This window comes from Pinus tabuliformis, chromosome 3_2 (assembly GCF_031772625.1).
Source record: "Pinus tabuliformis cultivar Carrire ecotype Pingquan chromosome 3_2, CPIR1, whole genome shotgun sequence".
Taxonomy (NCBI): domain Eukaryota; kingdom Viridiplantae; phylum Streptophyta; class Pinopsida; order Pinales; family Pinaceae; genus Pinus; species Pinus tabuliformis.
In genome coordinates, this window is record NC_142302.1 from 183,390,664 (window position 1) to 183,417,979 (window position 27,316).

The following is a 27,316-nucleotide window of genomic DNA, read 5'->3' on the forward strand; positions in this document are numbered from 1 at the left end:
TTAGCTGGTAGCCACTAATCTAGGAGGACCTGAAAAGGCTCAAAATGTAAAGTCCTAAAATTGCAGCAGAAGTTGCACCAAATCGTATAAATTGGCAAGAGGTTTCCAATAGAATGAATGACACATCAAAATACCTTTGTATGACAAAGTTATGGTCATTTGAAGTTTTGTGGAAACAGGCAAATAGGGGCACTAACAATAATAGGATACATGGCACCCATTCAACATGACATGGAAGACATGCAGACAACTAGGTCAACATGATTTGGTAGACATGCAGATAGAAAGGTCAGCATGATATGGCAAACACATAGGTAGACAAGTTAGCGCAACATGGCATGATGTGGACCAATCCACGAGTAACACATGGCACAATCATTGGGCACCATGTGGCACCCTATGGTTGGCCACTTTTCTCTACACTAAAAAGAGGGCTTGTGGAAATGGTTCGGGTCAAACCCCTGACCTTGAAGGTGTCGACCCATTGACATATCGTTTTGCCAACCAAGTTCTCGTTACATATGAGTTGAGCGGACTATATTTATATACAAGATTTTTTTTAATAGCCAAATGGGGAGGGAGACTTGTTGGTTTGACTTAGAGAAACCCCCCCAAACGACCAACAACAAGTCATGCAAACGCCAAGGTTAGTCCATGGGGCCGATTTGTTTGGGGCATAACGATAGGGGTAAACCCATACAACCTCTTGATTATGATAACAAACATATCTCACATCCAGCTAAACAACAAAAGCACGTGGTTTATAACCAACGAATATGGGATGTGATGTGACAACATGAGATATGGTTTGCCATAAATATATTATGGTTAAAACTTAACATGCCATTTATAAACTATACCATTGATATGTTCGCCCACAAAATTATTTAAACTGTCTATTCGTCTGCAGAGTGGAGCCCGCATACAGAGTGCGCCCAAGAGGTGGAGTGAGACCGACAAGTGGCAGCAGGGACTCACACCCATGCAGGCACACTTTTCGAGACAAATCCAGGGATATTTTGCAGAAATATTCTCATAATGTTTTGTTATTGTGGCATGGAATTTAAGGTGAAGCTTCTTAAGGGTGTTCATAGGTGATAGTTCCTGAACTGTATGAAGTTTATACTCATTTTTCTTTAAATTTCACAAAGAATCCACTGGTGCAGTTAGAATTGGGATCTAAGGAGTAGAATTTTTGGTCATATCCAAATTTGAGGTATTTCCATGTAATTTTGCCAATTTTGCTTAGATAATATAAAAGGACTCCTCACTAGAAGCAGGGCCCAGAGATAGTCCCATCTTTAGACGAATTCTGTTATCAAATCTTGGTGTAAGTGTTGTCATTGTCATTGCTTCATGTGTTTGTTTCTTCGTGTGTAATTGCACTTATGGTTATTTCATGCTCCTTATGCAATTCATTTTAAAGTCATCGAAGTAAAGATTTCAAATCAACCTCCATGACTCCAAAAGCCAAGGACACTACATGGGCTCATTGTGATATGATTGATGGAAAAACGATTTGCAAATATTGCCAAAAATCTATTGGAGGTGGTGTTCTTTAGTTGGAAAAATGAAGCTCCTTGGGGGTATTGTTCTGTTGGAACAATAAAGCTCCCCCAAAGACTTTTGGCATGCTCTTTATCCTTAATCGCATACTATTTTGCTTGACTTTGACCCCTAGATCATGTTCTTCCACACCACCTCATTACAATATGCCAAGAAATCCTCCCATCTTTGTCCCATGCCTTCACTTGCCACCTTCCTTGTTCAAGAAGTAGCTCCAAGACAAGATAAAAAATCAGCTCCAAATATCAAAGTGTATCCAAGATGCTTCAATGATTCTAAGAGAAAAAGTGCGAATTGCCCAAGAGGGCCAAAAATCCCAAGTGATGATGATGAGTTCTCACAAATGAGACTCATTTCTATTTATACGAGTCTCTCTAAATCGAATTAGCCTAACGAGCCCCCAAAATTATAAAATATTGTGCTAAGATCAAGCCTTGGTCACAGGTCCACCAAGTAGCTATCATAAGTTATGAATTAGCCATCCATATGCAATCCGTGTTGATGATGTCATGATGATGTGGGGTTGTCGGAGAGCCATGTTGGGTCCTCAAAGTGCCATGATGTGAGAGAGGGCTCCAATAAAGATGGATTAAGGTATGACCTCTAATTTTCCATGCAAGTCATCATGTGGTGCCCCATAGTGGGCTTTGGGCACAAATGCTGGTTTCATGGGTCTCTTGATGAAAGATAAGCCCATGGATTGCTCCAAATGAGGGCTCTGATGATGGTGCTTGACCTCCCATGTCTCAAGGGTGAGGCAAACCTCCTCTTGGCCTTGGATTAGCTTCCATGATCATGTTAAGCCAATTGGGTCATGTTGGCCCAAGTGCATCATTTCGTGAATAATGTGGGGCAATGAGCAAACCACTGAAGGTGCTGAGGGTGCCCATGGCATGAAATGATGCTCAAACACATGATGGAGTCCCATGGCTCTCAACGCATCCCCTATAAGCTCATAATAGTGTTACCTCCCTAGGTAGGAGTAGCTAATAAAGTTATAAATAATCCTATTAGGTGTTTCTAGCCCCTAAGGGGAAAGACATGCCCCTGGTACATCCTTCAATTGATAGGTGTCATGTGAATGATAATGAATGGATGGGAACACGAGTCTCAAGGCCAAATGCCATGGGTTCAAGGATGGTAATGATGAGGGACGTCCACATATTTGGGTCTATAGGTGTAGGAGGGAGCAATCATGGATGCATGAGTTACCCTAGACTTTGTTTTTCCACCCTTATTCATTAGCCTTTTGCCTTTTCTTGATTTTTTCTTTGTATTATTTCTCGGGGCTCTAGGCAAATGAGAGCATGCTGTGTATAATGTAAGCAATTATTACCCCTTTATGGTGGGTTAGTTCATTGCCCACCAACGGTTGGGACGTGCATGGGTTCCTTAATGATGTGGGGGCACTCATGGGCCCTTAGGAACCAAGGTGATGGCCATAATGATAAGGGGTAGAGCTCATGTTTGGCATTTGCCCATGTGCTATTTTAATGTCCTGGCCATCTTTTGCATTTTATAATTTTCTTTCCGTTTGTTTATTTTGGCCATGATATGCTTTTCCAGGGCAACATTTCCAGGCCCGACCTAGACATGTGGACAAAGGGAGGGGTTGCACCAGTACCTTGTGGAGCGAATGGTCATGTGGACCTAGAGAAGGAAAATGATGAAACAGGGCTTGTAATGTGCAGAGGGGAGTGAAAAATATGAAACGGGAAAACGAGGCTGTGGTACCAAAATTGGGGGTTCTCAAGTGGTGCCCTTCCTAAAGCCGTAGGGCAATAGGGGAGATCCCACAAGATTAGGATTAAGGATTAACCCCCTATTTAAGCTAAGCAAACAAAACTACAACCAAAACACTTCCTTCTTCCAAGTTACCTAGTAATCTCATGCCCCAGATGCTCAAGAAAAAACAAGCATAAGCACTTGATTGCACAATGAAAAACATATGTTTAGGATTGGATTGCCTGCCTTCAAACATATGCTCTCGATAGATGGGCTAGTGGAAAAGTGACTGACTAAGGAGGCAGAGATCAAATTGCACAATATATTGTCTACTTTGGTGGCTGTCAGGGGCTGCCGGTTGAAGACAAATCTAGGAGAAAAATCCTCTTGTGGGGTCCTCCACTTTTGGTGTGTAACTTCTGGCTCCAATTGGGACATGAGCTCACTGTAGAGTGCATCAACCATGTAATCGAATGGGAGGTCATGATAACATCAACAATTCAAGCTCAATTTAGAGTGCATGAACAATGTACTCGAATGGGAGGTCATGAGAACATCAACAATCCTCTGGAACTACAAACCTGTATCCTATAGATCACAAACAATGTTGGAAGCATGTGTCCTGAGCGTACTTTTATCACCCATGTTTTCATCACATAATAAAACCATACAGGAAAGAAAATCTATTCTATGATGCAAATCTAATCTAAATGCACCTATTCTAGCATGAGAACATGATATGATGATAATAGCTATGTGAAATCAATATGTAATGCGTCTTACTCTAACATGCATGATACACTATGCGAATACTAAGTATAATCATATATCTAATGTAACCAACATATCATCAGGTCAGAATCATATTTCCTATCCCTATGATCAATTATGATATATATTTGAAAGCACACGTGACAATCATGACACTCATATGCAAGGTCACAAGGGTGGGAGGTGGGCAAATAAAGTAACCATGAATCATGTAAAGGAACAACGGACAAAGGAGGGGAATATGAGTCAGGCCTGCACCATTGGGTCTTTCCTTTAGTCAAGAATATTGATAAATCAATGATCAAACCCCATAACTTTTTCTCAAAGGATCTCTTATTCACAAAGTTCCTTTTTATGTCCTCATGCTTTGGTCGAGAAGGATATGAGGGAAAATAAGGCAGGTAGGGGAATTACACCAATCAGATTGCGTATTGCAAGGATCATGTTGAAACAGGGAACCACCATGTGTGCATCATTTTTAATACTAAGGCCCAAGGATTGCTCAAAAGTGATCATGTTTCTTGATGACATGGAATACAAGGCAAAACAAGATCCTTGTTAGGTTCATCATCAACTTCGTAAATGGGGTCTTTGTCAAAGTGGTAGCTAATAACCTCCCATTTCCCTTCTATAACATGCAAGTAGGCTTCATCCTCAATTCTCAAAGGAGCCATGGGATCACCTTGCTCTTCAAGGGGCTCAAAAGGCATATCATTAAGAATAATATCCTTGACATAAATAGGGCTAGCCTCAACTTTACTTTCCACAAATTCCTTGTCTTCGTCAGTGTCATAGATGTGATCTTTGTCGAAATGATGGCCCGTGATCTCCCACTTCCCTTCTTCAATATGCAAGAAATCACTAATGTCCAAGGGGTTAATGGGGTTGTCTTTCTCAATGTCTTTGATATGTACAATGTTAGAGAACTTCCTTGAAAAAGATGTGGGCTATCTTCAATTTTACTTTCTAAGGAACCTTCTTAATCAAACTCCTTATCTTGATTCCATTCAAGATCCCCCTTAATGTTTTCATTGATGATCTCATCTTGATGATATAGAAAGGGATCCGCTTCTTCCTCATCATCCTCCTTATATTCAATGAAGGCTTCCTTTTGAAAATCAATATCTAATGTTGGGCAAGCCTGGTCCTTAGTTTAATAATGCTCCAGAAAGTTATCATAGAATGCTTCAATTGATGAAATACTCCTAGGCTTGCAATTATGCAACCATGAGTCATGACCTTGAAGGGACCTTATGAACAACATTATGAGCACATCATGATGAACCACATTAGCTTTTGTGGTATATGTAGCAAATCTTGTCACATGATCAATAGCAGAAGATGGATCACCATCAAACTTGGGCACCCCGAGTATTGTGCGTAAGGTGACAAGGTTCGGGTACCCAGGAATGCTAGCAATATCCAAGGCGGGGATTTCATAAAGTTAGGACATCCTATTAGGTGACACATATCAATCATGTAGGAATCACCAAGGTGAATTCAAAGATGCCTTGAGAGATGCTTGCTTCACCCTACGAGCTTGACTTTGAGGTTCAATGAAGAACAAGGGGCTTGTTTTTCCAATGGAGTCGCGATAAGAGGGTCTGTATTTTTGTTAAATGAATCACCTCTTCAAATATTATGCCAAGGAGGTATACCTGCTTCCTCCTCAACAACAATGCCAGAAATGTTACCACACATTCCAACACATCCTTAGGGAAGGGAAACCTAAAGGACAACTACTAGACTAATTGACAACAATGGGACAATGTCCCATTGCCACCTCAGTCAAGGTCCTCTGCTCTTTATGGACTTTCACCGATGGGAGGAGTCCTGGTAGTGGTAGGAAGGAAATTACTTGAAACGGATATGTTGATAACTAGGTATGAAGTGATTTCACAAAGCTCATTCAAGGAGAGATACAATAAAGGCTTAATGCTTCAAAGAAGCTAACACGCTCCCACGCACAAGACCTAGTGTTTTGAGGTTTATCGATGGTAATAGGTATTCACAAGGTCATGGCCCGAGAGAAGAAAGGGCTTCTTATGATTTATTCCAGTGAATACTAAGCTCATACAACCCTCAAGAAAGCTACCTATCCAAGGAAATACAAGCACAACAATTTACATATGAATCACTGTGAGAAATCAACCAAAATTGGAGATCCTCAAGAAAGATCTCAAAGGAAGAGACCTGTCTGAACATAATCCAAAATTTCCTCTTGTAAAGGATTTGGCTAGATACCCTAGCTAGTCGTCCATGGAAACAAGAGCCAAGTTAAACTAGAGAAAGCTAAAGATAGGATAACTAACTAAGGTAGTGTCGATTATCTTCAGTTAACTTGACGAGCTAATTTTGCCTATCAATTTTAGCTTAGGAAATTTATAAATGGAGCCTAAGTGTTGAGGCTAAGACATAACAACAACACAAGATTGAGATAGGCTTCTAAGTGAGCGTGTGCTGGGTTTGAGATAGTGCAGTGAGGCTGGTGATCAACTGTGTACTTTGTATTTTCTCAGTTAGGCCATTATCCCAGGATGGGAGCCCAAGTAAGTTCCATGATTAATTTTTTAATGAAGAACTGTTGATTGGGGAAAAAATGTTTGTTTATGTGATTTAGATAGAGTAATTTTGCTTCTGCTAATCTTTTTTTGGTTAGGAACTTAGCCGTGTATTCTTTTAGTTAATAATTGTTGGGAACCAAATATCGGGTGTTGGGTTTGGGTTAATTCTAACTTGGTATCAGAGCCTAACTCTAAATCGATCTTAGAATTTCAAGTGCCAGGTTTGTATTGGATTGCCAGATCTAGGTTGGATGGGATCATATGAACCAAATTTTTTATTAAGGTGCCAAGATTTTTTATTTAAAAGGGCAAGGAGATTATTTATTTGTTTATCTATTTTTTTGATTTTTAATTTTGATTTTACGAGTTTTTTTAGTGGAGAAAAGCAATAAAATAAGATTAAAAAACGAGTGAAAAAAACAGGGACCCATATTTTTTTGGAGAAAAAAAGAAAAAAGTTTAGACAAGGCATGCAGGCTTGTCGTGGTTGGTAGATAGCTCAACCCAACCAACCGTTAGCTAGTTTGACAACCTATCGACCACTAGTAGCAGCCGTAGGGGGCAGTTGTCACCAGGGAAGCTGGCAAGCTAGCCCATGACACAGACGTCCAAGAACATTCAAGTTGAGGAGTTGCAAAGGAGGCACCCAAGCAACTGACCAACCGTAAAGACCCTATCAGATCGAGTGCACAACAGACAAGCAACATCGAGACTTTTTGGTGGCTGATAAGATTGTCAAACCATAGTCGGAGGTAGGCTGAGTGGGAAAGTGGCCAACCATAGAGCCAACAGTGCCAGACTGAAGGGGTAGCTGCTAGCACTAAAATGGATAGGCATGACCGATTGACACTGTGTAGACGTGAGAAGGAAAAGTTATGAGATCGTGTGCACAAAGAAGAATATTCGCAACCATCGACAAGGGGTCCATGGCATAGGTGGTCGAGTAGAGGCGACAACGGTAGTAGACAACCGTTTCTAGCGAGACTACAATAGCTTAGCTAGGTGACATCGACAGTTGGAAGAGTAGGTCGAGGAGACAAGAAGTTGTGGCATCATCGAGCAACTTGCAGTCGAGACGTAGAGCCGGGGAGGCAATGTGCGTTAGCTGTTCTTAATAGATGCTGCAGGAAGTGGTCACATTGATGCCAGGAAGGAGACAACATGGTTCATTCGAGAGAGTTCACATGACCCGGTAGGTAGATGTGGGTGCAAATTAATTGACTATTCCCATAGCCAACCAACCAAGTCTACGAAGCAATCATTGGATTGATAGGGGTGGTGATCAATATTGTGGACTGCAGAGGTGATAAAAGTTGTTGGGAGGATGACAAAGCACATGGGTAAACGAGTTGACGGGCAATGCCACGACGTTGGTAGGTGTTTGCAGACTGCAGCAACTGACACAGTTACTGTTGGTCAACGGGGTTTGAGATGACTACTGGGCTACGTTACGAGGACAGGTTGGACGAGGCAGGAAATTTTAGCCACTGGAAAGAGCGAATTGTTCTATTATTTGAGGAGTTGGGCATTGTGGAGAAGGTTGTTCAAATTCCTAAGATCTTACTCAATTGGTTGAGTTTAATAAGAAGAATGTGAAGGCCAAGAAAATAATTCTAGACTCCATTAAAGACCATGCTATACCTCATGTGATGGGGAAGAAGAATGCCTTTGATATGTGAGCATCCTTAACCAAGCTATACCAGAGTACAAACCAAAACAAAAAGATGGTGTTGAAGGAGAAAGTGAGAAATGTCAAAGATGTTGGAAACTAACCCAATTGCGCCATGCCTAACCAGGATCACTCATATTAGAGATGACTTGGGAGCAATGGGGGAAATTATTGATAGTGAAGAGTTGGTTAGATCAGCTTTGAGTGGCTTTCCTTTGAGATGGGATGTCTTTGTTGATGAGATTGTTGCATGGGAAAATCTGCCCAGTTGGGATAGATTGTGGGACAATCTTGTATAGGAAGAAAGGAGGAGATTTTCCAAATTGTGGGCCAACATGATGGTAAGGATGTGAGGAGAAATTTTCTCTTGATTTAAAGGGAAAAAGTAAAGTAAAGGGAAGTGGGGGATTTGCTTCCATGAAGGACATGAACAAAGTGAAGTGCTTTGCGTGTCACAAGACTGGTGACTATGTGAGCTAGTGTCCATACAAGAAGAAGAGGAAGGAGGATCAGGTGGTTGCATCAACATCGACTAAGATTGATGACTTTACAAAGATATTTGAGAAGGAATTTTCTCTAGTCGCCTGTGTTTTTGACAGTAGTACTGTTGTGTATGAAGAGAGTAGGTTATGGCTAGTGGACAACAGAGCGTATAGTTACATGACGGGGATGAGGTCAGTGTTCCGCAATATTTCAGAGGCAGGCTCGAGCTGCGATGTGTTTAGTGGGACTAGTACCATGCATCTAATGAAGGGGGTTTGATGTGTCACATTCCAGCGAAAGTAAGGAAGATTTTTGGAGGTGATAAGGATGTTTTATGTTCCAGGGTTGATGTTTCACATGCTCTCAGTATTGGCCTTGGAGGATGCTAGATATAGACTTTTGTTCCGAGATGGACAAATGCTTCTATATCTAGAAGGAGCGGCCTTGGACGCTGTTGTAGTGCTTGTCATTAGAAAGGAGCAGTCATACAGGGTTTTGGGACAACCTATAGGTATATCTGAGGGGATCTTGGATGCATGAACAATGGCAGTTGCTAAAAGGGAGCATGTGGCAAGGAAGAGTGATTCTTCAGGTATTGCCAGGACCCTCAATTGGTATGATATGACAATGTTAGACACTCAGGAGCATGATCTTAGGAGCATGGTTGAAAGGAACAAGTCTTCAGATTAGATTTTGAGGAAGGTAGCAGGGAAGTCCTCTAGTTCAAAGGGAGCAACTACAACAACAGATAACATGGTGGTGTTGGAGACAGATCCAAGTGGAGGAGGTTCTTCCAAAAGTACCTCACTCGCTAAGAGGAGTGTTGAATTTTGTAGCTCGAAAGGTACTAGTCTTGTCCCTTGACTAGAAAGACCTTGATTTGCCTATTTAGGAGCTTGCATGCGACATGCAGAGTGTGTAAGTGATTTGCACATGATATGCATGAGATGTGCATGCAAAGCAAGCTAAATTTATGGCTTGTACTTGAGTTAAAGTAGAGAAAGCTAAAGATAGGATAGTTAAGTAAAGTAAGTCACTTATCTTCAACTAACTTAACAAGCTAATTTTGGTTGTCAATCTTAACTTAGGAAAGTTATAAATTGAGCCCAAATGTTGAGGCTAAGACACAACAATAGCATATGTTTGAAAGAAGCTTTTTAGTGAGCATGTGCTAGGTCTGAGATAGTGCAGTGAGAGGCTGGTGATCAACTTTGTAGTTTGTATTTTCTCAGTTGGGCCATTATCCCAGGACGACAACCAAAGTAAGTTCTTTAATTAATTAATTTATGAAGAATGTTAGTTTTTGTAGCATTGGATGGTGTTCTAGTCTCGATAATTGTCAAAGAGGCTAAGAAACTCAAGGAGTCCATAACCCATAAAATGTTTCAGGAAAATCCACCTAGAGATGCCTTAATTAAGTTAATTAATTAGTAATTAATTTTTTTCTAAGTCTAACTTAGGGAAAATGATTAATTAACAGTAACTAATTGAGGAAGGTGATATTTCTCTAGAAACTCACACATTTCTACTAGGAAATAATCTCAACCATTGATTAAGTTTTAGTCTTGGCCGTTGGAGCTCCAACTGTAGATTATAAGAAAAAGTCGTTGGGTAGATGGAGGAGCACACTTGAGATCGATTTCCTTTGCAGTTTGATTTTCCAGAGAGCAGCAACAATTGCCAAAAGAGTTTGCGCCCGAGTAGGGAAGCAAGGACAGTGAGTCTGGAGGAAGTTTTCCAGGTCCGGAGAGTAGCTTGTAGAGAGGCAGAGATAGCCATAGAGAGGTTGACGCAAGGGTTGCACAAAAGTCTCTAGAGGGCAATTCGATTTTAATGGAGAGAAGCTCGTTATCAGTTCCAGAGGTCGAGAAGATTTTCCAGAGTGTTAGAGAGATAGTTTCTCAGTCATAAGTAGACAAGACGAATTGAGGAGCAACTGTTCCAGGTATTCCAGTTCTGCGCTAGGGTGATACAAGCTCTGTGCAGGCCAGTTTGGACGACTCACTTGGATCTGGCAGTCAGAGTCGGGATTGCTTGTGGGGCGAGCAAAATTCCTCCTAACATTTTTGCTAGTATTTTCCTTGTAGGATTGCCAGATTTCAGCATCTAGTTGTACTCAAAATTTCTCACTGCTACTTAATAATAAAAACCCTCAACTGCTGCACTAGTTTTCCCAAGTTGGGTTTTTCTTGAGACTTTTGCCCAAACATAATGGTGTTATATTTTTGTGTGAGTGGCAGTATATTCACAGTGTCCAGTTTATCTTCCGCAGTATTTTTATTTGTGATGATTGCAGTGCGATTAATTTGTTTTTGTTGTAACATTAAATTTCGTAACTAATTTATCAGTTAGAAGAATTAATTCCCGTTGTTGCAATAGAATTTTAGTACGAAATTTTCACATGGTAACAGAGCAAAATTGATCAGATGGGAAGCTCAAAAGCAGAAGGAAGAAATTGTCCAGATTCAGAGGAAGTTTGGCAGTTCGATTTCCAGATTTGCATAGAGGTTGGCTTGGCAGTTCGAACTGTTGGACAAAGGGTTTGATTTTTCTAGTGCAGGTGGTAAGAAAAATTTGTAGAGCCTTTAGCAGTTCCAGTAGGCAGCAGTCGAGCTGAGAAGCAATTCCATTGAAGCAAATTAGTATTTTCACTGAGCAAATTTCTTGTTTGGGTGCATAAGGGTTTTGCAACAATTTTGCTAGAGCAAAATCAACACCGGGTGGAAGAGGAAGTGCACACACAGGGAATTTCTCTTAGAGGGTTTCTAGTTTAAAAATCCAAATTTCTAGTTGCAGTCGGCAGTAGCTGTAAGCAAATTTTCTCACTCCAGAATGGAGTGCGAATAGTAAAATCAACAGTCGAGCAAGAGAAAGAGGGAGATTTTCGTTCTAGTTTCAGAGATGGCCACAACTGGGCTTTACAGATCAGGAAAGGTTGGAGGGAGCCTCCAACTGTCATCTGGAAGGCCATGACGTCCTTCTTGCTAGATGAATTTGGCTTGAAGTCCTTTGCAAAGAGTGTTATGGCAATATCGACCTATGTAGATCAACTAAAAGAGTACATGAAAGAAATGGCCAAGGCAAAACAGATGATCCTTGATGGAGTTCGAGACCATAGTCTCACCTATATCTGGCAAGAACACTACCAAGGAGATTTGACATGCTCTCACACATGTATATCAGAATCCTTCCAAGCGGTGGCAAATGTTCTCGAAGGAGAGGCTAAGAAACATTAGGATGTATTAGGGTGAAGGCATTGATCCCTTTCTCACCAGAAGGCAGCCGTTGGGGAGGCGCCTCAAGACACAGAGCTTGTGCGTCTGGCACTGAACAATATCTTAGAGGATTGTGAGATCTTCGTCCAAGGCATCTTGGAATGAGATGCTCTACCTATATGGGACATGATGTGGTCACACCTGCAGTAGGAGGAGATGATGCGAGCTCTTGTGAAGACCTCCATTAGTGGAAGCAACAATAAGGGTTTGAAAGGTGAGGAGGAGGAAGAAAATGTGGCCCTTGCATCAAAGGGTCCTAGTAAGGGATTGGGGGAGAAGAAGAAAAATAAGGACCTATCTAAGGTCAAGTGCTTTAGGTGTGGCAATTATGGCTACTACAATACTCAGTGTCCTCAAAGGAAGAAGGACAACAGGAGGAGTAGGACAACATCCACAGAGATAGACAAGTTGTCCTCCAGGCTGGAGGAAGACTTTGCCATGTTTGCAACTATACCTCCTGGAGTGAGGTGGGGTGATATGGAACTATAGTCCTAGAGTTGTGTAGACTTGGGTAGGATCCATTGAGGTGTCTTCCTCATGGACCATTGAGGGGCCCACACTATTCAGTAGTAGGATGGACCAATGTCAGTTGATGTAGTCAGATTCCAAAGTGACAGTCGCAGACTAGTAGCAATTAGTTGTTGAGGAACATAGAGCAGTGTTGACAACAGAGTAGGAGGCTCAGTGCAGAGTCAGAAGCGACGCAAATTCTTCAGTAGACAGTCAGATGCTTAGGAAACAGATGCAACACAAAGACAATTGATTCAATATTTCAAATGCTTCTCAGTTGCAGTAATTGCATTAGCAACAACAACAGTTGAGGAAGGAGTTGCAGTGCGGATGCAGAGTTGGTAGCAGTATAGCAGTGTTAGCAGCAACATAGATGTACCATCAGAGTTCCGTAGTGGTAGGCAATCATAGTGGCCAGACATCAACAATGTGTATGGGGGGGTGATGCAGAGACGTGGTGTTGGAGCACTTAAGCACTAGAACACATTCCTCGCTAAGAGGGAGTGTTAGTTTTTGTGACATCGGATGGTGTTCTAGTCTCGACAATTGTCAGAGAGGCTAAGAAACACTAGGACTCCATAACCCATCAAAGGTTTAAGGAAAATCCACCTAGAGATGCCTTAATTAAGTTAGTTAATAAATAGTTAAATTTTGCTAAGTTTAACTTGAGGAAAATGATTAATTAACAATAATTAATTGAGGAAGGTGAGCTCTCTCTAAAAACTCACATAGATCGACTAGGAAATAATCTCAGCCATTGATTAAGATTTAATCTTGGTTGTTGGAGTCCCAACTGGAGATTATAAGAGGAAGTCAATGGGTAGATGGAGGAGCACACTTGAGATCGATTTCCTTGGGCAGTTCGATTTTTGGGAGAACAACAACAATTGCTGGAAGGGTTCGAGCCAAAGTAGGGAAGTAGAGACAGAGAGGGGAAAAGACAGTGAGTCCAGAGGAACTTTTCTAGATCCAGAGAGTAGCTTGCAGAGAGGTAGAGATAGCCACAGAGGGGTTGCACAGAGTCTCTAGAGGGTAATTCGATTTTGCTGTAGAGAAGCTCGTTTTCAGTTCTACAGGTCGGGGGGATTTTCTAGAGTGCCCGAGAAAATTTCTTAGTCAGTAGTAGACATGATGGCTTGAGGAGCAACTGTTCCAAGCAATGCTTATTCCAGTTCTACGCTAGGGCGACACAGGGTTTGCGCAGGCCAGTTTCGACAACTCACTTGGAGTTGGTAGTCAGAGCCCAAATTGTTTGTGGGGTAAGGAAAATTCCTCATAATATTTTTTCCTGTATTTTCTTTTTAGGATTGCCAGATTTTGACATCTAGTTGTATGCAGAATTTCTCACTGTTGCTTAGTAATAAAAACCCCCAACTACTGCACCGGTTATCCCACATTGAGTTTTTTCTGGGGACTTTTGTCGAAAAATAATGGTGTTATATTTTTGTGTGCGCGCCAGTATTTTTTCAGTTTCCAGTTTATTTTCGGCAGTATTTTATTTGTGAAGATTGCAGTGTGATAATTCGTTGTTGCTGTAGCAATAAACTGCATAATTAATTTATCAGTTAGAAGAATTAATTCCAGTTGCTGCAATAGAATTTCAGTGGTGAAATTTTCACAAAGAACTGTTCACTGGGCAGAAATTTGTTTATGTGCATGTGATTCAGATAGAATAATTTTGCTTCTGCTAAATATTTTTTTGCTTAGGAACTTAGCCATGTATTTGTTCAGCTGATAATTGCTGGGAACTGAATACTGGGTGCGGGTTCGGGTAAATTTTAACACAAGGTTGGTCTTGGACATTATAGGCTTGCCTACTCTATAGTTTAGTTTAGGTCAACCCTGTTTGCTGGATTAACCATATCACGATTCAACTTTGTATAGGTTGGCTCTGTTCAACCTGTGTTTGACATTCACCAAAACAAGTCAGGCCTAACCTTATAACATATGTTGGCCTAGCCATATTCAAAAATTCCACATCAGGTTGGCTCCCTACAAATTTATTTCAGCGCTTAAATATCTATTTGGAGCTACAAATGGCTTGCAAAGTAAGTGCCTTCCTTTTTAGCTGCTTAAATATCTATTTGTAGCTACAAATGACTTGCAAACTAAGTGCCTTCCTTTTTAGCTGAAGTATTCTTTGAAATTATGAACATGCCTGCAATGCTCCAAAGTAGTGCCAATCTTTGTTAATGATTGCAAGCTGAGTTTCTGTGTTTGTCTTTTAGCAGAGAGAAGCTTATACATCTGATATATTTACTGTCAGGACTGATTCTATTGTGTTTCAATGTGTTCCACTTAGAGCCAAACATCAAAGTTTCATATACATGACCTGTTCATACTGAGAACTCTGTTGGGCCTTTGAGAGACTCTCAATACGGCCAAGAAGTTTTCCTTGTTACAATTATGGCCAGCAATTCCATCAGCTGTAAATCCAAACACACACACACACACACACACACACACACAATCTAGGAATTACAAGGTGATTTCGGTGAGTAAACCTCTAGGAAAATGGTTTAAAGGATTTTAGAAAGGAAAAGGTGATAGAAGATAGAAGAACGGTGCCCTGGCTTGCCAGTATATTTTTGGGGCTAATGGGTTCAAGGATCAATACATTTGAAGAGAAATGGAGTGGATATAGGATCAAAGGCTAAGGGGGACTCACTTGTTTCCTTTAGAGGTTTGACCTAGGTGTCGTACAATCTACAAAGATGGGATAAGGGAGTGAGCTATCTATTTGGAGCTACAAATGGCTTGCAAAGTAAGTGCCTTCCTTTTTAGCTGCTTAAATATCTCTTTGTAGCTACAAATGACTTGCAAACTAAGTGCCTTCCTTTTTAGCTGAAGTATTCTTTGAAATTATGAACATGCCTGCAATGCTCCAAAGTAGTGCCAATCTTTGTTAATGATTGCAAGCTGAGTTTCTGTGTTGTCTTTTAGCAGGGAGAAGCTTATACATCTGATATATTTACTGTCAGGACTGATTCTATTGTGTTTCAATGTGTTCCACTTAGAGCCAAACATCAAAGTTTCATATACATGACCTGTTCATACTGAGAACTCTGTTGGGCCTTTGAGAGACTCTCAATACGGCCAAGTAAAAGAAATAAAAGAGATAATTGCTCAAGTAAAAGAAATAAATTTATTGCTCTTCACAATGATCTATCAATATGCCAAAAGTGAAGTATATAAATCATGAAACAATAGTGACAATGGCAAGTAAAAGAGTTTAGAGCCCTTATCTACTTAGAGCAATTAGCCAAATGTAAGATGCCAATGACAACTATTCAAGAGATAGACAATAAGATGTATAATTAGCAACTTTCCAAGTTATGTCAACAAGATAATATCAAAATTGCAATTAGATCTTCAATGCTAAGTAATGCCAATATCTAATCAATTTGAGCATCATTCAACAAGATATTGGATTTTATATTTGTGTGCTTATGTGAGTGAGCTTATTAAGTGTAGAAGAGACGACAATGTATGCAAGAAACGAATGCTTATACCACTGTTATATTTCAGACCTTATGACACCTTCCAAAACAGTAAGATGGTTACCCAGAATTGATGAAACAACTGAAGTTATTTTTTTCCAATTTGTCCAATGATTAGTTAGTAAACTTAGGTAACTTGTTAATGATTTCTATGGCATCTAAATGAGATTTTTACCACTGTTAATGCAATGCTCAGATGACTGTAAGTGAAACAGAGAGGAAGCGAGGGTTGGAGGAATCAAACCACTTGGCCTTTGGGCATTGGAGATGGCTATTAAAATTGCCCACAATTCCTCCAATGGACTAGCCAACTGCAACCACAAATGTTAGCTTTAAAACAAATGGAGTATTTCCTGCAACCATAGAGAATTAGCTCAAAAATCAAATGATACTCCAATGAATGACTGACATGATGCACAAGGGCTAGAGGAAGGCTAGGAAGTGGACGCGAAGCCTAGTAAGGCTAGCGGCTAGGAGAGAGAGGCCTTCTAGGCCTGCCGTAAGGCAAAGGGAGGCCCAATAAGGGCTGCCGAAAAGGGATCAAGTCCCTAAGGGCCTGTGACACCCAAGAACAGGCCCCCGGGCCTAGCAGCCAAGTGAGGAAGGTTGTTGAAGGAGAGAAAGGCCCCCTGGGGCCTGCTGTAGGAGAGGAGCCCAAAAGGTCTTGCGGCAAGCTGGTTGAGGGCAAGCAGAGGCTCACGGAGGAGGACAGAGGGGCCAACGACGGAAAAAGAGGGTTGACGGAGGAGATGGGGCCCTCAGCAAGGCTTTAGAGGCCTAATCAAGGCTGCCACTGCCCTCAGGGGCAGAAGACAAGGCTCCAAGGGATCCAAGGTAAATTTAGGTTTGTGGCTCAACCAAAGAGGGAAGGAGGGCTGCAACTAGGGCTAGAGGCTTAACACTGGGCCTAGGAGGCCCTAAAAATTTTCAAAACCCTTGCAAAAAATGAATTTCACTTCAAATCTTCAAAAATCGCCCAAATTTACTGCAAAATCTTGAATGTTGGCCCTGTAAGTTTAATGGAGACTAGACCTTACCCTCAAGGGCCTAGATCTAGTTCCAAACACCAACAAAATTTTCTTGATCAACTTTGAAGCTCACCTGCACAAATGAAAATAATTTTTTCCCCAAAACCCCAATATATACAAAATTCAAAAGTAAAACTCCAAACCCCAATTGTGGCAAAGCAAGGGTTAGAAAAATATTTTACATAAAATTGTTTTGCGAAATATTTACAAAATATAAATATAAAATGCTTGTAGAATGAAAATTTTTGAGAAATACTTTTTTAAATAATGACAGTGGCCCAATGTATTTCGATATATAGAGTATTAACCACAACCTTTAACGAAGTAAGAAAATCATATAAATTTCCCGGAGCCCAAACAAGGTCAGCCCATCCTCACAATTTGTGAATTTGGAGCCCAAGGGTTGGTGTACCTACAAATCTCTATATATTTCTTCAAGAAAACTTGTTAGGCATATGGTGAATCAGATTACTTACGATAGACGCAAAATATACAAATATAATGTTCTTATCATTGGCAAATGAAATAATAAGCTTATATAAAAATTTAGCACAATATAGGAAAGCACATAGCCATCACGTACCACAAATCAATGAGGCAAAGACACCATGAACTGAACCCCAAAGTCTTTTATTATGATATTCAAACGTTTCCAACAGATCCATGGATCAATACTAGTGTTACAAAATTACATCAATCTAGAACCAGAGTCATCATCATGACTTGAGAAGCAAAATGGCTTCTAATCTATAGATAAATCCTCCAAATTGAAATTAATGACTAGTTGGCTTGATCCATGTCAAAATAATCTCGATCGTTGATAAATATTTGATCATCTTTTAATCTTTGCCATTGATTTTTTTTTTGAGGAATTTTTGAATTTCTCATAAAACCCATTTTTATTTTATTAATTTCCTCAAAAAATTGACTTTGACTTAACCACCAAAGTGCACGGGTTTAATTTATCTTAAAAAATCGATTTTTGCCTTGGTGGGGGACCTCCAAAAATTAACTTTCTAACCCACGAATTTTTTGGTCATTTTCCACTTGGAGAAATTAATTTCTCTAAAATTTATTTTCTGATTCTAAATTAAATTGACAGAAGAGGGGATTAATTATTTTCTCCACCCTCAAATACTTTAGCCATGGTGTTTGATTGCCAGTGACCATGCATTAAAATATTTTTTACATTAGATAATTAAAAATTAGCCTTCAAAGGGGGAATACCCATTCGTTATAGACCCTCAAAATAATTACCCAATTTTGTGACACAATATGATCTAGTAGACCAAGTGATCTGTAATAAAATAATTTAGCCAAATAGCTTAAATTAATCCCAAACCACTTTTACAATAACACTAGGACTCACTTAAGACTTTTTCAATAAATTCCACCCTAGCTTTGGGGTTTAAGTTGGAGGAAAAACCCTACCGATTATCCATGTTTAAAAAGACACATAATGCGGTGAGGTTAAAAAAATTCCTAGTATGAAATTTGCCGCCAAAATCAGAGGCTTACCTAGGTGTTGTTACAAAATTAAACGGTCGTACTAGGATCACTTACGTTACAATTGGCAGAAATTTGGTTTACAATGATACATCAAAGTGTTGGTTGATGATTGTAAATTTCGATAAAATTTGCACCACTGCTTCCTTGGACTTGTGACAAAACAGGTGCAACAATACCAAGGTAAATCTTCTCCCAGATTTCGGCCTTCTTCATCTTCATCTTCTCTGCGATATTTCACACCAAAGAATCCATCCAAGTGTGTGTCCAAATGAGCTTCATCTTCCCTCTATCTATATAGATTGGAAGGGTGCACATAGACATGTCCATTGGGGCAAGGCCAACCTATCATGTAGGCTGACTTGGCATCTAGAGGGGTTTCTATTCCAAAAATTACATTAAAATTTTATTTTTCATTTTCTTTTACAATAGGTCCAAAATAGGACTTTGACTCTTTGACTCAAAAGCCTAAAAGCATGTAGAACATGTTTATCTTGAAAATAATAATAATTTTTCTTTTTCCTTTTCTTTTGCTTTCTTACAGAAAATACATAATGGTACAAATTATGAAGATAGAAACTAGGTACATTCTCCAACACTTCCTTTTAACTAGGGAGATATTCATAATTGTACACTTGGAACAAGGATATTCTCAAACTGAAATATTCTCATAAGAAGAGTCGGATTGGTAAGCCATATTGTAAGCATCAACATTATAACCAACATTTTCTTTGAGGCCGAACTAGACATGCTCATCTTTATTCAAGAGCATTATGCTGGGGAGCTTTATGTGTGATACCACACTACCTCTACAAGGCACATACTCCATTCAGATGCTCACAAGGTATGTTCTTTTAGGACTATTCTTATCTTGGATCTCCAAATCTGAATCCTCAAAGAATATCAGTCCTCTTCTACCACTCTTATCTTGGACACCTGTCCTATCCTCAAAGAACGTCGGTCCCTTTCCTTTCTTGGATGCTATATCCTCAAGGAAACCATAAATGCTTATCCAATCCTCCACCATTCTCACTTCAAGGGCTTCACTTAGACTTACGGCTATTAGTGCTGTTAAAGAGCAAGACACATGAAGAAGAGAATGAACATGTGATATACAACATCACACCCTCTCAACCAGAGAAGATATCCCCATTCCTTTTGATTGAGGAATAGATCCTTGCTCCTATTCAAGGAGACTCCTTTACTCCCTCTCAAATCTAGAAGGGGATTCCTGACTTCCTTTCTTATTGGGAAGTCATAACCACAAGCTCTCTAGCTTGTCTTCATAAGATTATCAACTACTAGTTCTCCATAGTTGCTTGGCTCCCTCTCTCCTCTACATCTCATTGTATCGAGTCTGCTTCATTCTTTGCTATCATGGAGCCATCTTCTTCCTTAAATCTTTTGACAGGGTTTAGGTCATCAATCTTACACATCACTTTCATTTTGTCATCATCAATGAAGGCATTATATTGAGCCTTCCAAACTTCAGGATGATCATAGCACCTTATGAAAGTGATCTCCTTTATAGTACGAACTTTGACCTTCGGTTATCTTCTCGCACTACCACCTTTTATTCATCTTGACTTCATAATTGCCAGGTATTAGATGTTGAGTTTGCCTCAACATTCTTCATATATTCCATCCATACAATTGAACTTGCCTCCACTGTCATCCGCTATCTTTCCAGGTAGCAAAAACAATATGTTAACCAGATAACCAATAATAATTATTAACATTAGACTTACCTTATCATGTCGACCTTCTCAACAAGGTATCAACATCCTTATGGTCCATCTCTACTAGAATCTTCCTTCATGCATTAGAGTGCCCAAGGATTGAACTTGATTACAAAGTTACCATTATTCTTCTAGAGATTATATTAGATGTTGATTATTAAGTCAAATTCATCTTCTTAGGCATCATACAACCAAATGAAAGGTTCACTATGCATAATTTATGACCAACTTTTCTTACAAGATTATATGAATCCTACCCAAAAGTTACTTTAAACATGCATTCTTAATCTTTCAGATAATCATCTAGCACAATGAGCTTGCAATTTGACCAGTTGCATTCCTTCATCCTTTTAAGAGTATTGTTTCCATACAAAATGGAATATATACTAATCCTTGTCATAATGTTTTTTCCAGGAACTCCCAAAATGATGGTTCTTATAGGATATTGAGGATTCATCTTAGCAAAATAACTACCTCTAACATAATGTTAGACAATGTATGGATGAACATTATGCAAAATGCTCCCAAACCTTTCATTCTTAAGATGATTCTATCAAAGCAATTCAATCAAGTAGACTCTAAATATGCTACTATCACATGCTTCTACCTATGATGCCATACTAGATCAAGGTTCTTCTAGCAAATACAATGATGCATGCTCACTCCTTTCATCAACAATGACCCTATTAGCATCAATTTCTTCCATAATGATTATCATTTTCAAGTACTAAACAAGCACGAGTGTTGCTTTGTTTTGTTCTTTTATCCTCCTTATCTTGCTTGCTTTATGCACCTATAATTTTCATGAACAAGTACAACCAAGCAAAATACACAAAGACAATAACATGATGTCATTTTTGATGATCTAGGGTTTCCATGGTTTTTTTCAGAGGGTAAACTCCTAGGGCCCTTAAATACAAACCCTAAATTCCTTGATCTTTTCCTTGGAAACATCAACCCTAGGGTTTTGATGTCATATCCTAGGGTTTATCCAATTCAACCCTCGCTAGGGTTTACCATATTCCCTTGATTCTTCTTGCAAACCCTAGATATCAAGAGCTAGGGTTTTTCAATGAGGGAACAATTATATAGAGTTTCCTTTTCTAGGTTTTTCTAATCCAACTTTCATCTAGGGTTTATGAGCCCTAGATACCAAAATAAAAATAAAATTGCAAAGTCTTATAAACCCTAGATTCTAACCATACAAAACATGCTACAAAATCCTATGTAACATACCTTTATTAAATATACATACACTTTATCCATTATAACTTATAAGCTAGATATGCATACTTCACAAAGATTGCGTACTTCTGTCTGAGAAACTGCTTGGAAGGACTTTCTTCATTTATGCCACCATCTTTCTGAGATTACTATTGTCTTCACCAAGATTTCTTCTTACTGAAATGATTTTTTATCAAACTCAAAAATCTCGGTCTTTTTTTTAGAGTTCAGTAGCTGGAGAGGTTCTCTGCTTGTGAAGACGTAGTTCCTCATAATTGATCTAAAGCTATAGAGATTCGATGCTGTCCAAGGTCGGCTCAACATATTTGCTATATGTGGTAGGTCACAAGTACTTATTCAGTCAATATTACCTTGACCTCGTTAATTTGTCAATGAAGGAGCGATCCGTCCATTTAATTGTAAGCCCACTTGTTGTCTAAATAATGAGACGTGACCCAACCAAACTTTTTCGTTTATTCTACATTAACAAAGCCGTCGCTCTTTCTAATTATCATCGAGCTGGTATGAATTTCTTTGACATAAAGACTCCTTTTCGTAAGATTCTATATAGATAGCGAGTCTCTGAAGTTTGCGAGCCAATGAACCATCTATGCGATCTACAGCCTATTTTGTTCAAGTCAACAAGATGATGTCGTCCAGTTTTGTAAGTCTTGATATATAACTTTGTAGCAAGCTACGGAAAGAATGAACCATTGTACAGAACCTTCGATCCACAGTAGCGGTGTGATCATAATTGAAATCTATGACGTCAATACTTAGTATTCAGTCACTGTCATCATGTATTGAGGCCATCCACTGTAAGTGCGAGATTACTAAATTGTAGTCACACACATGGTTATATCTTTTGAGTGGACCACAACAAACTACTGAGTGCGTAAATGGAGTGCAAGCCATAATATAAACTCCACAATGATGCATCGAATCATTGTTTCAAGCACTCGAGCCATTGAGGTCATGCGATATTCGTATGTTCAGAATCCATATAATATAGAATCATTGACGTTGTCCTCAGATCGATGAGATTGTTATCCTTCTCGCATTCTATGATGTCTCTCTATAGTGCGAATCCAACTATGAAGTTTGCCTTTTTCCAATTTTGGCCAGCAATTTGACTAGTTGTAGCAACAATGTTCTACAATTTTTGTTGCTACTGTGGCCTTCTCTAAAATCTTTATTCATTAGTTCCAAATAGAATCAGATGGGGCAATAGGGACCATATGCATATCCTGCTAGGATGATATTGGAACCCCATTTGATTTATATCCAATCTTCTATTGGAAAATCACCTTTGTGATGAGATCCTTTTGGTTAAGTACAAAAAATCCATCCATAATGGTGGGTTCATAGGTGGCTTTGCTGTGATGTCCCAACATAACTTAAACGTCATTTGACTATAGTATTGTCCAAGAAAACCTTCAGCATCAACCAACCTCACTGCTCCAGATGCCACTTCAAGAAGAATACATGAGGGCCAGTGCCATTCTGTTCATCTTCAAAGGCACATACAAATTGGTGAGTAACAGGACCATTACAATGTATAATGTGCTACAATAGTTAAAATCCTTTGACCACCTGTTCATCTAATGCCCTATCCCCATTCAATGTGGGAGTGGTACAACGAGGAACCAAATGTAACACCCCATACATAACATCATAGAAAGGTTTCTTTGTATTTGATCAAGAAGTCTCTTCAAATCTAGAATAGAGACAATAATGTGGGTAATTATTCCTACAATGTTGACTTGGAACTAAATAGAGCACAATTATAGGATTTTTAAGGTATAGAGAAAGTCCTTTATGCATGTACAAGAGAAAATATCCAAATTATATCTGAAATCATAATGATAAAGTGGAAGGAGTCAGGATGAAGAGCCAATGTATGTAGAAGACCAACAAAAGCTAAATGTACATGGGAATCCAAAGGATCAATGTGCCTCATCCTAACCTGAAGATCGACCAACTGCTCCTTACATTCCCAAACGGTGAGCATCAAAGTCAGTTTTAAACTGAATTTTGATGGAGCACCAAGAGGGAATGCAGGTAGAGCTAGCATTGGAGGGGCCATACATAACTTTTTAGGATATCCTATTGGGTTATTTTCCCATCCAACAGGGATGATTTGGCAGAAAGCTGATGGCTTTGAGTAAAGGACTCGACTTGGGGAAGGCATTAGGAATCAAACATTTGATAGTAAGAGTTTCACAAGGAACCAATGAGAAAGTGGGAAGACCTGGGCTAAGAGAAAGAATTAACTAACACCTCACAAACTGGTGACTGAATCATCCTTTGAAGGAGCTGTCTCTTCTATTGCCATCCTTATCAAATGCACGATTGCAACTAGAAAAAGGGTGGCAAACTGTGTAGCATATACACTAGCCAATATGTAGGTAGATCTGGTATGGGAAAATAAGTTATAATGAAAAAGGAGCAAATACTCATAGGACATGCTAGATACCAGGAGAGTTAGAACTCAAAATCCAAAAGGAACAATCAAGTTATGAGATAGGATAAAGAATATTAATGATATTAAGACAACCTGAATTTTCAAACGGCCCAATTTAGTAATTTCTCAATTCTGTGGTAGTTTTTTGTCTTTATAATTCCATGGCAAGCGAGTGAGAATTTCTAGTAAGCCTTCTCAACCAATGGATGCACCACATAAGTATCACCAAAGAAGTTAAACGAATTTTTTATCTACAGAGTAGTAAAAGCAGAATGTATGCATCATTCATCGGAAGGGTCCCCACAGTCCAGTGAAATTATGAAGTTGATATGATAGCTACATGTTACTTCAGTTGATTTACTTTTATGGGTGTTCTAGAAAACCATTGGAGGGCCTGTTTTTGTGTAACATATGTGATCCTGATATGTATTTGATAGATTAATGATGAGTATAACTTGGTTTCATTTTTGTTTAACATATGTTATCTAGGTATGTATTTTATAGACCAACCATAAGTTTAACTTGTTCAGTGGGATCCATGGACAAGATTAAAAGTCTGAATATGGATATTCTGAATAGTGTTGGAGTCCTTTAGATAGCTTGGTGATCTCCTTCATACTGGCCACATGGGAATTGGTTGCTCGCTTGGAGGATGCCTTGCTTTAGAATAGTAGCATTGGGCATTGAGGCTTAAATGGCTTGGGCACACTTGGATCGTTTGCATCAAGGCTTGTACTTGACTTGAGGATGCTTGGGTTGAGGGAGTGGTCATGTAGGTGTGGTGGACTTGGAAGAGCACATGGCTTGGAAGGCTTGTGGGGGAGCATTGGACAAATCTTGTGGAGTGTTCATGCCTTCCGGGCACATCGGAATTGGTTGCTCGCTTGGAGGATGCCTTGCTTTAGAAGAGTAGCATTGGACATTTTGGAGGAGGGCATTGAGACCTAAATGGCTTGGGCACACTTGGATTGTTTGCATCAAGGCTTGTACTTAACTTGAGGATGCTTGGGTTGAGGGAGTGGTCATGTAGGTGTGGTGGACTTGGAAGAGCACATGGCTTGGAAGGCTTGTGGTGGAGCATTGGAAAAATCTTGTGGAGTGTTCATTCCTTCAAGCCTTGCTGTTGGACAACATCACCTTGGAGCATGGCATGTGTCTTTTGGAGTGGAGTGTTTTTCATGTGTGGACCTACTTGTTAGAAATAGGTTGCTTGTAAGGGTTTATGTCCACACTATATTGTTGTTCTCCCTTAGTCTCATATAAATAGATGAAGGATAGTCTTTTCATTCATCATTCATTCATCATCTTATGTAAGAGATGCAAAGGACAGAGCACACTGCCCCCCCTATCTTGTACTTTTCTATATTGTATCTTCTTTCATTGTTTTGGAGCACTAGGTTTCTAGGAGAATTCCACCAAAATTCTAGGGTTAGAGTTTCACGAGCCTTCAACCTAGATTCTTCTCAAGCGTAAAGTTTTTGTAATTATTTTGGTCATGTGCAAAGTTTTTGTAATTATTTTGGTCATGTGCAAACGTGCGCATTTCTACCTTACTCAAGTATATTTTTTTATAATCATTGTAATCATGTGTGAATTTCCACATTATTCTCCATAATCAGGGGAAGTAGAGTAGGTCTCAAAAAGCATTTCTACCTTACTCAAGTATATTTTTTTTTATAATCATTGTAATCATGTGTGCATTTCCACATTATTCTCCATAATCAGGGGAAGTAGAGTAGGTCTCAAAAAGAAATTGGTTGCATGTAAGATAATTGTACACAAGAAAAGGCCACACGACACTCTTATGTGAAGTTATACTTTCTAGAAAATGGCGCTCTTCTCACATGTATCATCATCCAGAATTTGTGGATAATACAAATCTTGAATTCTCTTCAAGCAACTTTGTGGTGTCTCTACTCGCTTAGAAGTTATGTTCAGCTCTTGTTATCTTACTCCATTTTTGGCCATATCAATTAGTCATGGCCAGTTTCATATCTGTCTCTTGACATTTCAATGTTTGTCTCTGATGAAGCACATGCCCAGGTTTATTATTAGCTTAGATTTTGGAATTTCTTTATCATCTGTATCTGAAATGCATAGCTTTGTTGGAAAACTAATATCTCTGTACTGGTGTTTGTTTAGAGGATACCTTGAAAACCCTGAAAGAGAAACAGCAAGAGAAGGAACCGGAGCCTGAAACACTTCCTCCAAGGGTTTTTCTTTGCAGCTATGAAGGTTGTGGGAAGACTTTTACAGATGCTGGAGCTCTAAGGAAGCATTCACATGTGCATGGGGAGAAGCAACATGTTTGTCATTACGAAGGATGTGGCAGGGTAACAATTTACTGTGTTGTCTAACCTTTGATTTTCATATGGGCACGTGTTAGTGTCATTTCATTCCTCTAAAAGGGCAGCATAACTATGAATAAACTTATATAACTTAAGATAGATATAAGCATATACAACTCTGGGCATAGTTGGACCTATGGTTGCATCCCCTGCTGAGGTGTCTGCTGTCATAATGACTGTGCTTGTGTCTTTCTTTGCTATTGGTTAAACATTAGTGGTACAGTCATGTGGTAGGTTGGTCTCATTTACAGACTTTCGTGTCTTGCTTAGAACTGCAGAACTGCAGAGCATTCTCAATTTTAACACATTTTTCTAATCTGCTGAGCATATTGTGTGCCTTTTATGTCGTTATAAAGCTTAATTTTGTACTTCAAACTCAACTCATGACATGTATCTGAATGCATGCAACGAAAGAGTCAAGATGAGAAATATTGGGAAATTCTTGGGAGAAAACAATTCCACACAAAGATGCTGAGCACAGATATCCGTTGTTATGCTTATATTTTCCACTACTTGATTTAATGACACAAAGGTGATGTCTTGCAGAAATTTTTAGATAGCTCCAAGCTGAAGAGGCATTTTCTCATCCATACGGGAGAAAAGCATTTTACATGTCCACATGAAGGTTGTGGTAAGGTGACTACCTTTATAAGGCCCACATTTCTACTCTCGAATTTCTTCAGCTAATTGATAGTTGCAACATAATATTATCTGATTGGATGTATGATTATCTGTGCTTTCATTGTTTTTAGTTTTTGATTGGCCATGTGAGAACTATGCTATTACAATGGTCTTATATCTGTTGTGCATCTTTACTTTAGTGTAAATGTTGTTAAGCTTAAACAACATATTATTTATATTTCAAACAGAAGTGAATTTAAAGATCATGTTGGGGAGACTCTAGTTGTGGCGGAGGGAATTTGTGGGGAAGAAATGTTTAAATA

The 27,316-nt window shown here is 39.3% G+C and overlaps 1 protein-coding gene across 3 annotated transcripts in view; it reads left to right on the forward strand.

Moving 5' to 3' along the window:
* Window positions 1–27,316, forward strand: part of YY1 (zinc finger (C2H2 type) family protein) — an 84,574-nt gene that overhangs the window by 50,651 nt on the left and 6,607 nt on the right. For all 3 annotated transcript variants that reach the window (XM_089416098.1, XM_089416099.1, XM_089416100.1), the window contains exons 3-4: window positions 26,167–26,357; window positions 26,919–27,008. In XM_089416098.1, the coding sequence (XP_089272224.1) occupies window positions 26,167–26,357; window positions 26,919–27,008 (281 nt within the window). The remainder of the gene's footprint in view (window positions 1–26,166; window positions 26,358–26,918; window positions 27,009–27,316) is intronic.